This window comes from Balaenoptera acutorostrata, chromosome 13, assembly GCF_949987535.1.
Source record: "Balaenoptera acutorostrata chromosome 13, mBalAcu1.1, whole genome shotgun sequence".
Classification (NCBI taxonomy): Eukaryota; Metazoa; Chordata; class Mammalia; order Artiodactyla; family Balaenopteridae; genus Balaenoptera; species Balaenoptera acutorostrata.
Window position 1 is genome coordinate 58036320 of NC_080076.1, and position 14952 is coordinate 58051271.

General features: G+C 47.7%; 1 protein-coding gene across 8 annotated transcripts in view; it reads right to left on the bottom strand.

Annotated features, from left to right (window-relative positions):
- DLGAP1 (DLG associated protein 1) overlaps window positions 1-14952 on the bottom strand; it is an 855942-nt gene that overhangs the window by 8767 nt on the left and 832223 nt on the right. For all 8 annotated transcript variants that reach the window (XM_057526434.1, XM_057526435.1, XM_057526433.1 and 5 more), the window contains one exon: window positions 11-102. In XM_057526434.1, the coding sequence (XP_057382417.1) occupies window positions 11-102 (92 nt within the window). The remainder of the gene's footprint in view (window positions 1-10; window positions 103-14952) is intronic.

A 14952-nucleotide genomic window follows, 5' to 3' on the forward strand; every position in this document is an offset into this window, starting at 1 on the left:
GGGTACCTACCAGGTTTTCTTCACACAGTTCTCTGAACTGGTAGAATTTCTGGGCCATAAGAAGTTGGGCACTGCCAACTGCGGTTCGGATTTTCCCTAGAACTGAAAAAAGCAAACAGACAAGAAGTTTACACGTGATGTCTCATTGCTGAGACTTAGTCTGGTAAAGCAAAGAGGAAGTTATGCTGTAGTAATTAGGGAAAACGATATGCACCCCGCACGCGCGCACACGCACACAGCCCGGTCGTGGCCGTTGCTCTGCGGTCCATGGAACAGACGGTCCTGGGTTAAAGCAGAAAACCAACCTGGAGAAAACCACATGCTCATCATGCATCTTTCTTAGGAATAACGGAGTTTTCCATCACAGCCCTGGATGTTACCAGCAAAGGAGGCAAATAGTTCTGCTTTTTTTTTTTCCTTTTACTGCAAGGATGAATTTCAAGTGTTTACCAGTACAGTTATGGATTTATTTGTGTCAACAGTCATGGTCTGCTAGCTTGTTTTTCTAATCCGAGTCCAAACACAAGAAAAGCAGCCCTAACTTGGAGCGGGGAATCTCGTGGCACTCACCATATCCCATCCATAGCCTTCATTATTTTTCCGGAGTTCAGCCACTGGTACTGTCAGGAAAGAGCCATGGCCAGTTGCAAGATTGTCTAAGGAGTGAACATTGTCAGCCCGTTGCCTAGGGGACGCCAGCACCGCCCCTGCTTTTCCACTCCACGGACCAACGTTATTGCTCATAGAGGTTTAATTCCCTGTGCACTGTGCTGAAAGTCCTCCCCGTTGCAAGCTACTTCTTGCCTCCGGTGCAGTCGAAGGGGAGAACCTTTCAGCGGACGGGCGAGCTGAGCAGAAAGGAGCCTCGGCCCCAGCATCCCGGGCATCCCGAGCTCCGCGTTATCCCAGAGGCGCTCCCTACGCCGGTGGGGTCCCGGCAGCTGCGCGGCTGAGCCCGGCCACCCGGCACTGGGTACCGCGCAGGAAGGAAGGGGAGACAGCGCCCACAGAGAAAGCCAGAGCGGGGGAGCCTCCGAGGGGGGGCTTGCCCGCTTGGAGATCTTCACAGGGAGAGATTTTATGGGACTGAAGCAATGTTTTTGCTGCTGTAGTTTTGTTCTGAATTTACCGAGCCTGAGACTCGGAGTGGAATTAGATCTCCCTTTCCTGACCTCATTCCCCACAAAGACTGAGAAGACAATGAAAAGCAACTTCATTTTGGGGTTTGTAGTCATCTGCTCCTCTGTTGAAGGCTGCCAGGCTGGATAACGATTTCGGCTGCCCACCCACTGGGCACTACCCAAATATTTCAGCCTTCCTGCACATGTGACCAGGGCATCTCTGAACTCTAGAAGTCACCAGTCACACCAGAGCTGAAGTGCAGAGATTACCTCCCCAGGGATAGCGGGGGTCCCCTCTTGAGAGCCACCAGGCAGCAATTTTTCAGGCCTAGGAGTTGACTTTTTTTCAATCTGCTTGTAAAATCTTTTGGGATGATTACCTTTTCCTCTTTAACAGATCAATCACTTGTGTGAGGTCTCCCTCCTTTTCTCAACACCCCAAAGCAGAAAAGACAGCACGGGGCACCACAGAAGTTAAGAGTACTGGCCCTGACTGGCCAAGGATCCTTGCTGGAACACTTCCTAGCCAATGCCCTGGACAAGTCACCTAATCTCTGTTTTCTTATATGTAAAATGGGGCTAAGGGTACCTACTTACTGGCAGGGTTGTTGTGAAGGTTAAAAGCGGCAATGTGTGTGAATTGCTTAGGACTGGATCTGATTATACAGCAAGTGCTCAATAAATGTTTATTACTGAGGACCAGGACTCCACACTTCCTCTGTGGGTGTGCGACTGTGGGCCCCACACTTGCTCTGCCCAGAAGAGAAGAGGGGAAAAAAAAAAAACAACAAAAAAACCAAAGTCTGGATTATTCACAGGCAACCAGTACCCTTGGTTGTCTGGGACAGGTATGTGCTTTGGAGGACCTGTCCCAGATCAGTGAGAGACAGATCGGAAGGGGCACTTCCTAAGTGAACACACGGCTTTAGGCAAACTCTGAGGTTGCTGGAGACCTCTCTGAATGATCTTGCTGAAGGGCAGGACTGTGACACCAGCAAATCTCAGAATGATTCCTGAAAGCTTAGAACTAGAACCCAGGTCTCCAATCGGCTGCCTGGGATTGCACAGCTCCTGGGGACTGTGAGAGAAACTTGAGGTATCCGGATACACCTCAACAGTTTGAGCTAATGGTTCTCAATGACACCCAGATACCTGAGCTCTGTAATGGACCGCATAACAAGATGAGCTGAATAAGACAGTGATTCTCAAATGAGGGGAAAGCCCTGCTCCAAACAGTCATTTGGGCAACACCCAACCATGTAGGTAGGGGCTAACTCGGATGTCTTCTTGGAAGTTAAGCAAGGGACCTCTTCACTCAGCATGGTCTGGTGAGAGCAAAAACACCGGGAATGGAGTTGGGGCCCTTCTGTTTTTCAGGTTTTTACCATCACGTTCCTTGAATGGAAATTCTCTGCTGGCTCCAGGATTACTTGCATTTCTAGTGTCCGAGAGATGACCTTTCCTAGGCCCAGGGTGGGGAGATGAGGATTTGTCTCCATGAACCAGGAGGGCTTGGGACAAGCAGACGATTACCCCTACTTCCTTGCCCTCCACGCTTACTTTTCCAGAGAACTAAAAACTCACTTTGATCTTAAGAAAGCTCTAATAAAGTTTTTTTTAGTTTAGTTTTTCCATTAGACACTCACTTGGTGGGTGAAATAACTCTTTTCTTCTGAAGGTAAAATTCATATTTGTTACATAGGCTTTGAGGAAGTAAAAAAACAAAGTAAATGGTAAACTCCAATGGAGGTAAAAAGTAGAAAAATAAAAAAAGGCTGAAGGTTGGTAAAGAAATGAGATAAAGGGCTTCCCTGGTGGTGCAGTGGTTAAGTGCCGATTCGGGTTCGAGCCATGGTCCAGGAAGATCCCACATGCTGCAGAAAAACTAAGCCCGCAGAAAAACTAAGCCCGTGCGCCACAACTACTGAGCCTGTGCTCTAGAGCCCGCGAGCCACAGCTACTGAGCCCATGTGCTGCAACTACTGAAGCCCGCACGCCTAGAGCCCCTGCTCCGCAACAAGAGAAGCCACCGCAATGAGAAGCCCGCGTGCTGCAAGGAAGAGTAGCCCCCGCTCGCCGCAACTAGAGAAAGCCCACGCGCAGCAACGAAGACCCAACTCAGCCAAAAATAAATAAATAAATAAATAAATAAATAAATAAATAAATTAATTAATTAAAAAAAGAAAAAGAAATGAGATTAAGAAGAAAGAAGAATCTGAATGTCATTTTGAAACTACTCTAAAATGTTCCATACCAGCCTTCAGCAGGGTGGAAAGAAAAGTACTCTCAGGGATGCTAGGAAAAGAAGGATAAGGGAGCAAGAGTAAATGAGATATTCAGGCTGCCCCTGTGGGCCTTTCCTATGCATATAACAGCCCAACCTGGTGAAAGAAAGTTCCAGAAGAGGCCTAGGTACAGGACATCTTCCCAAGGTGTTAGCCTTGCATCTCACTATTTTACTGTACGTGGTGGCAATTAACTTCGCAGGGGCTGGGTTGGCCCTCAAAGCCAAAGCCAAAAAAGTCAAAGGAGCCTGAAAGGACTTGTGGGGTCTACACAAAAGCTGGTGCAGGGACAGTCCCTGTGGGTTCTGGGAATTCATTGATTTACTCAGCAAATATTGAATAAGGGCATACGGTGTGCCAGGCTGTGCTGCACGGATGTGACACGGTGATGAGGACAAAGTCTTGCCCTTGTGGATTCCATTCTGGTGAGGGGACGTGGGGGAGATGGACGTCAGAAATACAAACATAGCTATACATGTTTGGGATCTGCTAGATCACTTGGATTGGGATAGATGGGACAAAGTATGATTGCGCCAAAGGACAGTGAATTCTTTAAATGGCGATCAGAGAACTTTCAGTTCTCTTGGTCTCCTTAAAAAAGGAAAATAAGCAAAGAACAACAACAACAAAAGTGGTTTGTGTTGGTATCAGTTGCAATATGAAATTGGCTCTGGACTAAACTGTTATAGTAATCATCATTTGAAAATGTCACTGTTTTTTATTTTGGAAAAAAGTTAAAATACATGAAAGTACAGAAAGGGCAAGAGAGCAAACATCCATGGATGTGCTCTCCCTCAAAGGATCGAATGTTAATTTTTTTCAAATTTGCTTCTGAACTTCTTCTTCTTTCTTTTTTTCCCGTCTCTCCCTCTCCAGTGAAAGGAAGGCCTATGGATAAAGTATTTGTTCTCTACTTCTGTCCCCTTTACCTCCCTCCCTAAAGGAAACCACTAGACCAGACAACCAACATCCCAGTCCCACCCCTGAGTTTATGAAGGTGTCTCCTTTGGTCCTAGAAAGGTGACAGCTAAGGGCCTTCTTGAGAGCAAAGGAGAGTGTTAGATTGGGGTGACCCCTGTAGCACAGCTGAGACCCCACGGCCTAGAATGGGCAGTTTAAGGCTCTGCCCATCCAGGAGGAAGATGTGCCTCTGGGGTTTCCTTTAGTTGCTTTTTTCTCACACTCTGGTCCACACAGTCTTTCCAGATTGTTCCATCCAAATGTAGTTAATAGTTTTTACCATCCATTTCCCTTAGGGCCCATTCCCTGCCTCTTCCAGAATAATAATCTCTGCTGTATCACCCCAGGCATGCCATTTAACCATGATTTATTCCATCTATTTGTGTCACATGTAATCACAGAATAGGCCTTGTCTTGCTTTGCCGCTCTTTGCATGTAGGGAAGCCTGGTTTCCCTGCATGCCTATAAGAACCCTGATGGTGAATTTTTTAGGTTCCTTCCTCCCTTTCCTTTCCTCCCAGCTCCTGTGTTAGTCTATCCCCCAGTGGGACTACAGAACAACAACCCCAAACGCTGTTGAACTAAATTCCTTCTATGTAAGAAGTGGGCATCTCTTTATTAGCTCCCCCACTTATAAGCCTAGAGACCTCTCATCCCACGATGAATGGGTGGCTCTGGGGGATCATAGCAGAGAGGACAGGCCTGGGTTAGTTCACCACACAAAGCCAGGAAGATCGGAAAAGCCATCACTGTTCGGTTTTTGCAAAAACCTGCCTATTTATATTACTATTACCTTGTATTTCAAAGCACTTTCTTTTGCCCTACCCAAGTACGTGGGGAGTTTCTTGCCTTTTGGGAGGTCTGATGTCTTCTGCCAGCGTTCAGTGGGTGTTCTGTAGGAGCAGTTCCACGTGTAGATGTATTTGTAACGTATCTGTGGGAAGGAAGGTGATCTCCGCGTCTTACTCTTCCGCCATCTTGCCCAGACCCCTCAAAGCACTTTCACACGCACATCTAATGTGATCCTCACAGGACCCCGTGGGGCAGGGCCAATGTCATCATTTTAGTTGAGAAAAGCTGGGCTCAAAGTATGACGTGCCTTCCCTGGGGCCCTGGTCCAGCTGTGCCCCTTTCCCTCAACACTTACTGAGAACTGGTTCTGAATCTACTCAACTGAAGGCCTCTGAGGGTGATTTCTTTCCTTTATCCACACTTTCTAGCCACGACCAGTGGAGAGAAGGGGGGCAGCTGTAACCAGTTAGTGGGGGAATTTGCAGAAGTTCGGCAAGTCTGATCCCTGTCCTACATCAGGGCAGGAGGGCAAAGCACGTCTACCGAAAATGATTGTCGCACAAAGAAATCTCAGTCATGAAAAGAATGCAGGAACCAGGGATCACTTGAAAGAGATGGCGGGTGTAAGGTTCAAGTTTTGGTTTTTCTTTGAAAGACTATGCATCGTAATGAGAAGCAGAGAAAGACAAAATAGTCTTTTATGAAAACTACAATTTAAAATTTCCTCGCTACATTCAATCAAAAACACAGACATCTAGAAAAGAGCACATCCCCTCCTTCCCACTGACCCCCACAGGGTACCATTTTTATTTGGGGAACAAGGAGGTGGTATAAAAGGCACAGGAGTGAAGGGAATGAACAGTTTCTCTCAAGTGTTCAGTGGTAGCCGAGTAAAACAAAGGCCATCTCCTCTGGGGACGCGTCTGACTTTTTGCTGAGTCAAAACCTTTATTTTATATCCGTAGGCCTAGCTCCCTATCTCTGCCATCATGATCTGTGTGGTTGAATCTGTTTGTCACAAGACTTTCAGGATCAAGGGATTCCTGGCCATGAAACAAAAGCAGAATCATCCCCTTCCCCAGTGGATTTGGATAAAAACGTAATAAAATCTGGTCCAGCTCCAATCGGAGACACTGGATGAGACTGAGCTGGGTCTACAAGGACCCGCATGGGAGATGACGCACATATTTATACTGTATCAAAGGCACCAGCATCTTACCATGTCAAGCTGAAAACATCCCCACTATCTAGACAGTTGGAGGTGTTTTATTGGGAAAATGATTTTTTTCTTTGTTTCTACGTTTCTGCGTGAGTAGGTTGGTTCAGGAATAAATATGTGCGACACTTTGTTTGAGAAAAATATCCTTAAGCATAACTAACATACGCATTGAATGTTCCAGTAAGGGTTAGGCCTCTAGAGCTGACAAGCCAGAAGCACTGGTTGCTTTGACTGCTTCCATTTCTTACAGACTATGTCGGCTCCACCATCAGCATGTTAGGCCTCCGAAACAGAGCAGAACAGACATATTTTTTTATATCTTCAACCTGGACACTACCTATCAATACAAAGGAGTCCGTCTGGCTGTCCCACCAGTGGTGAAGCTTCTACAGTGGGCAGGCTGGGTGGAACACGTCCCAGGCCCTGCTGCCTACACCTAATTCACCTGGTCTGCTTCCTTTCCTAACTTCCTCTCTGTGTAACATACAAGGAAGAGACTAGGCACTGGAGTCAGAAATACCACTTATCAGCTGCGGATCTTGGGAGAATTTATTGTACTCTCAGACTCTGTTTTCTTTGTCTGTCAAGCGATCATAATACTATCTTCATAGGATTGCTGATTATTTAATGAAATCGTATATGAAAATTGTTAGGATGTAGCAGGAATTGTAACTCCCATATCCTATCGACATTCTTTAGCTCTTGGTCATTCACCTGGGAAACTAAAAGGTGACATGATCCCAAACAGGGAATTATTTCTCCTGCTAATCTTCACACTCCGTCGTCTCTCCCCAACAGTGTGAGCTGACTGAATGTCCTCTTTTTTTGGTGGCTTTCATGCAGGCAGACTTAGACAAGCGTCAATGCGTGGGTGAATCATGCCTTTGGTCTGTGTGCATAAGGAATCCACAACAATTCTTCAGGGCCCCAGATTTTCGTGCCTATCTGTAGAGTCTGGCATAGCTCCCCACCTAACAGAGCTAGAACAGTGGCCAACTGGCTGCTGGATGACAGAGACACACGGAGAAAACAGGACCTTAACCAAGGCTGGACGCCTAGACCATCCTGCCGGAGCCTGTGCAGAAAACAGACTCGTTGCAAAATCAAGGGTCAGACCCTCCCCGGGAGCCACAGATGCTCCAGCAAAACAAAGTCCATCTTCAGGTGCAGAGTAGGCCAGACACATCTGGCCTGGAGGTCGCTGGGCCCACCCGATGCTCTGTGAGCTGTGTTTTGCCGTGTGGTTTAGAGCCATTCAAACCCATGGGCTCCAAACTCAGCCCGTCTCTTGCAGCCGTTCATTAGTCCTTCAAGATGGTCTTGGTCACCTCCCTCCCTGACCCTCCTTTTCTGACTCTCATTCACTCACAACTAGACCCCTGCTACCTCATCTTCAACCATAACTTTGCCTCCTATGAGATGAAGTAAACAGGGGATCAGGCATGAACACTCTCAGTGTTCTGCCCTCTCCTGACACTTGCCCCCCACGCAGTTCCCTAAAGCTCTAATGAGTGATGGGCGAGCAGTGACGTGGCCGGCATCAGAGACGTCAGGTGCCTGGAGTTACTGCCATTGCTTCCTAACGGAATCAGCCCACGACCGATAACTGCCTCCGTCCTAAAGAGCTCTCTACGCCCACCCTTCCCATCTACCTGTGTCCTTGGCCCGACTCCCTCCTGGCTGCTCGGAGAACCTACTCCCTCTCTGCCACCTCTGCCCTTCTCTGCAGCCTTACTTGAGAGGGCTGCCAGCATTCTCAAGTCTCTCCCATTCTAAGGGGAAAATCCTCCCCCATCTCGTGATCCCCTCTAACTAAAATAAAATTCCTCTTCTCCCCTGTTATGGGCTGAATTGTGTCCTCCCCAGATTCATCTGTTGAAGTCCTGACCTCCAGGACCTCCAACCATGACTGTATTTGGACCAGGGCCTTTACATCGGTAATTAAGTTAAAGCGAGGTCATTAGGGTGAGTCCTCACCCAACATAACTGGTGTCCTTATAAGACGATGGGATCAGGATGTAGATACACACAGAGGGAAGACCAAGCCAAGGGGAGAGGCCTAGGGACAAACGGGCACCTTGAGCTCAGCCTTCTAGCCTACAAAGCTGTGAGAAAAGAAAGTTCTGTTGCTGAGGCCATGGGTGGTACTTTGTTATGGCAGCCGGAGCTTACCAACACATTCCCTTAAACGCTGGATTCTCCAAAGGGCAGACTCCTTTGCTCTCTCTACATCCTCAGCTCCCAGTGGTCCCCTCTCCCTGCGGTCTGGCTCTCCCCTCCCCTGCCCCCTCCTGGACCTCTGCATTTGGCACAAAGGAATCTCAGCCCCCTGGGCGCCCACAGTGCTCTCTGGCCCTGACCTCGTTTTCCTCTTCTTCCCTCCACCTCGAGAATGTTGAACACAAAACTCGGTCCTGAGCCCCCTTCCCTCAGTCCCCTCGAGTGATCCCATCCATGCTCCTGGGTTCAGCTATTCTGTAAAATAGGTTTATTTTGCTCAAATTTGTAACTCTGGTGTATACCAACCCTTCGTGCAGCACGTCTGAGCAACCGCTGGACACCTCTTGTCTCCCCACATCCACGTTCCTCTCAGGAGTCCCTGGTTGCTTACGATTAGGGCTACAAGCCTCTATCACTCCTTCCACAGCATGAATGTTCTCCCTCCATTGCCAATTGGGAGGTTTGGTCCTATTAACTGGAGGGTCTTCTTATCTCATATAATTCTCACGCTTAAAACTTTTCCATGCTCCCCTATCATCCCTGGGATAAGCGGGAAACTCCCTTCAATGGCCCACCTGTCCAGCCTCACCTCTGCCCACTCCCTCAGTGCCCTGGGCCCTCAGTTTCCCAAATCCAAAAGCTGGTCTCTCCGCAGTGCCTTTGCTCAGGCTAAACACTGAGCTGGGGTGCCTCCTGCCTTGGCTCCCACACTGGCCCCGCCCCACACGGGCCCCGCCCCCACACTGGCCCCGCCCCCTGTGCGCAGGTGTGCATCCTCCAGAAAGGCCTATCCCCTTTCACCTCTCCCTCGCTTTGCTCCTCAAATTCCCGTGCACAGCTCTGTCTCTGCCCTCTCCGCATTCTTTCCAGCACCATCTATTTATATGTCTGACTTTATAAGCAGGCATGGCATAGACTGTGCTGATGTAACTCGCAATTATCCTGTTGGAAGAAGTTTCGAAGTGAACTGACTCATCAATAAACTCTATGTTAACCAGAAAAATTAATTAACGGCAAGATTCCAGGCCTAAGATTCTGCTTCTTTAAGGTTTTACCATGCCTAGCACCACTTTTTCCTTACAGTCTTGACTGATTAATTAGCTAAGAGAGTCTTGGTGGGGCTATTCTTCCTCTTGGTTTTCTGTTTATAATACTAGTTGTGCTTACTCAGGCTGGAAGAATCAAGCCATTTGGGAAAAGTTGAACGAGTTTGTGGGTGAATTAAACCTCCTTATCCTCAACTTTTGACTTTTTACTCACCTGGCCTCCCTCCCCCCACCCCGGGAGAATGTCGTAGACTTTAGGAATGAGGAGGAAAAAGGAATTTTTAAAAAAGTGGATCCACCCACTTACTCCAAAGTCATGTGGATTTGTCAGACCAAATCTGTGTGATTTCAAGTCGGGATTATCCAAGTGGAGACATTTTTATTCACGAGTTTGTCCTCGTGGAAAAGAATTTCTCCAACCAACTGCCCAGCTGCTTCTCAAATACATTTGTGATCCAGAGCTGTTGTCAATAAAAAGGTCTCCACAGAAAACATGGATCTGTTTCACTCCTGGCTGACAAGGGCTGCTCTGAATGTAACAAGAGCACTTTTTTTTCTCCCCTTAAAGGAGCCAAAACTTAAATGAACAAAGAATGATGAATTTATGAATTTATTAAAAGCTAATGAATAAAGAATAGAATTCTCCAGTAGAAATTATCCCATGGACTAAAACCAGAGCTTCCACGGGGCTAAACCATGGGGGAAATATTATTTTGTTTGTGAAGAGCAAGTTTTCAAAAATTCAGCTAATTTTTTCCCCCCAGTCCCTACTCCAGGAGTCTCACTCATAAAAGATGGTTATGCTTCGATCCACATCTCCATTTACATCAGCCATGAAATAGTAACAGCATGTACATCACATAGATAAATACAGTTTTTGAGCCTTTGAAAGCTGAATGAGATGAAATGAGTTAACATTTCCCTTGGGAATATGGAAGGACTGAATACTGCATTTGAAGGCCATTGCAATGATCTTTCACTGAAATTGTTGGTTATTGTTAGAGAAAGCGATCGGGGACCATGCTCCATGAGTCAGGCCCTCTCTCTGCAATCTCTGCCTCTCTGCAACGCAGAAGTGTCTGGAATACTGGGAACAGCACTGGCCCAGGGACCTGGAGAGCTGCTTCCGGGCATCCTGCCTTCCCTCTGCCCATCTTCACCTCTCCACACCTCCGCGCCCCTCAGCCTCAGACCACTCCCAGTGAAACACACCCACAGAAGGGATGCTCGGAAATGACCTTCCAGCACCAACACCTTTCTCCTTGTGCCCAGTGCTGTGCAAAGCAAAATGCAGCCAGCGTTCTAGAAGGTTAAACATAAGGCACATTGCACACAGTTTTCTTTTCATTCCTGCCACTTCCTGGTCACTAATTTCAGGTTGGCCAGACCTTAAAAAAGAGACTATGCAGTGTATGTGCATGTGTGTGTGTGTGCGCGCGTGTGTGTCTTGGGGCATGGGGGTGGGGAGGGACCTTATTTTTAAAATAAATTTTATTTATTTATGTATATATGTATGTATGTATGTATTGGCTGCGTCGGGTCTTCCTTGCTGCACGCGGGCTTTCTCTAGTTGCGGCGAGCGGGGGCTACTCTTTGTTGTGGTGTGCAGGCTTCTCATTGCAGTGACTTCTCTTGTTGCGGAGCACGCGCTCTAGGCGTGCAGGCTTCAGTAGTTGTGGCTCGTGGGCTCTAGAGCACAGGCTCAGTAGTTGTGGCGCACGGGCTTAGTTGCTCCGCGGCATGTGGGATCTTCCCGGACCAGGGCTCGAACCCGTGTCTCCTGCATTGGCAGGTGGATTCTTAACCACTGCGCCACCAGGGAAGCCCGGGAGGGACCTTTTGAGGGTCATTGCAAAAGAAAGATGAGAATAAAACAGGAAGGAGCTAGGATGCACCCACCTTGCCCCGCTTAGAAGCACACAAGGCTTGAGGCAACTGAGCTGAGGAAATCACAGAGCGCTCGTCGGCCTGCCACCCGCCCACCCACCAGTCCTCAGGCTGCAGAGACCCTGGGCAGAGCCAGCCTGGGCATTGGCACCCATCAACGGTCGCAGCAATGACTGTGCACAGCTTCCCATAACTCAACCTGAAACCGGGCAAACCCCATTTCGGGTTTTGTTACCAGCCCCATGTTCGCTGCCAAGGCTCCCAGGCCTTCTGGGGGACTCAAGGCCAAGTTTCACTAACCGGGATGCTATTACCGAGCAAAATTAAAGTGGAATTAATCTGCCTCCATCCCGCACACGCTTTGGGTTTATCAGTTCGTTTCAGATAAAGCCTGAAAATTCCACAAATAAGTTGTCCACAATTCAGGAGGCACTGCTAGATTTCCAAGCACAATCAACCAGTATTTCATCCTGGGGCCACTGAAACCTGAGCCTGTGTTTCGAGCCGTCAGTGCTGGACCGCATTCCTGGTGGGAGCCCTGCGCTCCATCTGGGCGTTTCGTCCCAGTCAGATAATACCAGACGGATCTCTGTAACAGGCAGGCCCCGGCCAACAGCACCGAGCCATCTCCCCGAGACAGCTGTTTCACACAAGGCCCCATTGTCTGAGACAAGCTCGGATCGGTTTACTTCGAGAGCTGCGGGAACGTTCTGTCAGCTGCCGCGGCCGCGAGGAAACCTCGCTCACTGCAGATTTCCCTTCTGTTATCGAGCCAAAAACCTACCATCGACTGTTAGGGAGCAAGGTTTCACCCAAGAACTAAAGTCCTCTCACTGCTTTTATTTTAGCAGGGAAAACAATAGACCCACACACCCAAAGAATTTATAGATGCACTTTTGGAAAGCTGGCTGGAGGTGACCGGGTGACTGTGAGTGCTTGTTTCCTCTCTGTGCTTCCTGGAGCACTTTGTCCAGTTTGGGGGAAAGCAATGTTTTCCAGTCCTGGAAGGCCACAAACAAGATCCCTAGGAAGCAGCAGTCAGAATCAGGATGATTGCAGCATAAAATAAGTGATCACTGAATAACTCCTGAAGGCTGGATGGCTTTTTTTGTTTTTCTTCAACTCTGTGATAGAGAAAGGTGATCGCAGCCACCCCGTGCCCCAGGTCTGGACCTCAGGTTCCCATGTAGCAGATGAGTTCTCTTCCTAACTTCTCGCCCCACCCCTGCCAGTGGACATGTTGTATTTTGAACTCAGGAAGATATTTAACAAAATACCTTACATTCTTATAAGCATGATGAATAACTCTGGACGTGAAGATAGCAAGCCTGACCCGTCTACCTTCAGCTGCTGCAGACTTTTTTGGGGGGGCAGTGGGGGTGGATATTTTTGCGTGTGTGGTAAAATGTACGTAAGATCTACCATTTTAACCATTTTTAAGTGGGCCGTTCAGAGGCATTAAGCACAGTCACCAAACGTTTAAAAATATTGAATATTTGGAATAATTCCGGGGCCCCATGAAATAAATTAAGCAGGTGTGGTTAGACTCATTCCTTTCTTCCACCCTATCCTGCTATCTTTCCCTACCGAGGATGAAGACCAGCTCTCCTGGGAGGGATCTGTCACCGAGCCACCGTCGTCATGTACCCTGAAGAGAGACCTTCCTATCTAGGACCCAAAGGACACATAAGGTGGCCGGACCAAGAGACAGATCTGCGTTTGACCCATTTATCAAAGCTATTTTTCTGAGTGTACACAGATTTTTTTTTTTTTTTTTAAGCTGGTTACTCAGACATTGGCTATGCCTGCCAAACGGGATTGGTCCCTCTTCCTTACCACCCGCTCCGGCCCCCCTTATAAAAAAAGCGAAGGTTAAATGAGAGAATTAGTAAAAACAAAGGCCCTCTGCAACCCCAGGCCCGCTTATCAGAACAGGACTGCGGTTGCCAAGGAAGCAGGGACAGATATGTATGCAGAGCTTTAGAGCAGCCAAGCACACACGAAGTATCATTATCTTGTCAAATGTTATTCGTGTTGTATCTATTCCATCAGGCGCTTCTGTGTTCTGTGACCTTGGACGAGAGACTGCCAGAGAGCTGTTCTGAGGGCAAATAAAACAACACCTGTCAAAGCCTATAGCCCACGGCCCAGGGGATTGTGAGGACAAGACGGGTGTTCGTTCACGGGTTTATGTTCTCCCTTCCTCCCGGCTTTCTGGTCAGATCCTCACTGATTTCCATTTGCCTCATTTGAAATTGGCGACTCTTTGACCGGGCATGTGTGTGTACCTCTGCGCTGTTTAGAATTCTGGAATGCTAGTGGGTGGAAGCTTCTGTTTTGTACCATCCAGGGCATGAAAGATAGAGAAAGCTTTCAAGTGCTTCTGGGATGGAATCGTGCCCCAAGAGCTGGAAGGGACACACGGGTTCATCTAGCCCATGCAGCTGACCGACACACAAGTCCTTTCTAGCCTTTCTGTGGCAGGTGCTCATGTCCCTGCCAAATCCCCGTTCTGATCAGCAGGGCTCCCTACCTCGCAAGGGACCGCCCCTTCCAGCTTTTGGCAACAATAGCGGGTGAGCTACCTGTTGAATATTTTGTAACTACTTAGGAAGAAAGGTTTTGCCAAGGAAAATACTTTTGTAAAACAGTATTTCCAAGATAGTCCCAGGACTCAAATACATATTCACTAATCCCCTACTCTGTGCCAAGAACCGTCAGAGGGGCAGCGGATGTGAAGATGAATGAGACAAGAGTAATTTCTGTCCTCAGACCTCACTTTTCAGTGGAGGAGAGAGATACATAGATTATCATCAAATAAAGTTGGAAATACCTGCTAGACAAATGTGCAGGCTATTACAGAAGCACCAGGGAGGCACACCCAATTCAGCCTGAAGGGATGCATTCTGCAAAGACTTCTAGAAGGTGAGGCCCAAGCTGAGACTTGAAGGAAGAGCCATTTTTGTAGGTTAGATAGGCTTACACAAATAGATGTTTCTAATCTGAATCAGTTTTGTACATTTAAAAAACCATGTAGGAAAGGCATTTACCTCTGATCTTTGTGTTAGCTGTTTGATCTAAAGTTATAAAATTGTATTTAAAAAAATTAGTAAGTTGGACTTTTCACTATAGACCATTGGCTTTCAAACTGTATTCTAGGAATCCTGGGATTTTTTTTGGTGGCAGGGAGGGTTTCTAGGGACCTCTGTCCAGAGAGTGGTAGAGGCTGAGCAGATAGGACTCCAGGCCCTCACCAAAGAGCTTCACCGTTCTTCCTATTATATTTATTGGTGTTGTATGTAATGTTTTTTTTTTTAACTTAGAAAAAAGGGGCTCTGATATTGAAATACGTTTCAGACTACAGAGGGAGACTCACTCCCCAGTGCAGCGGGTCTCATTGCATACTTGTCATCTAAGATTAA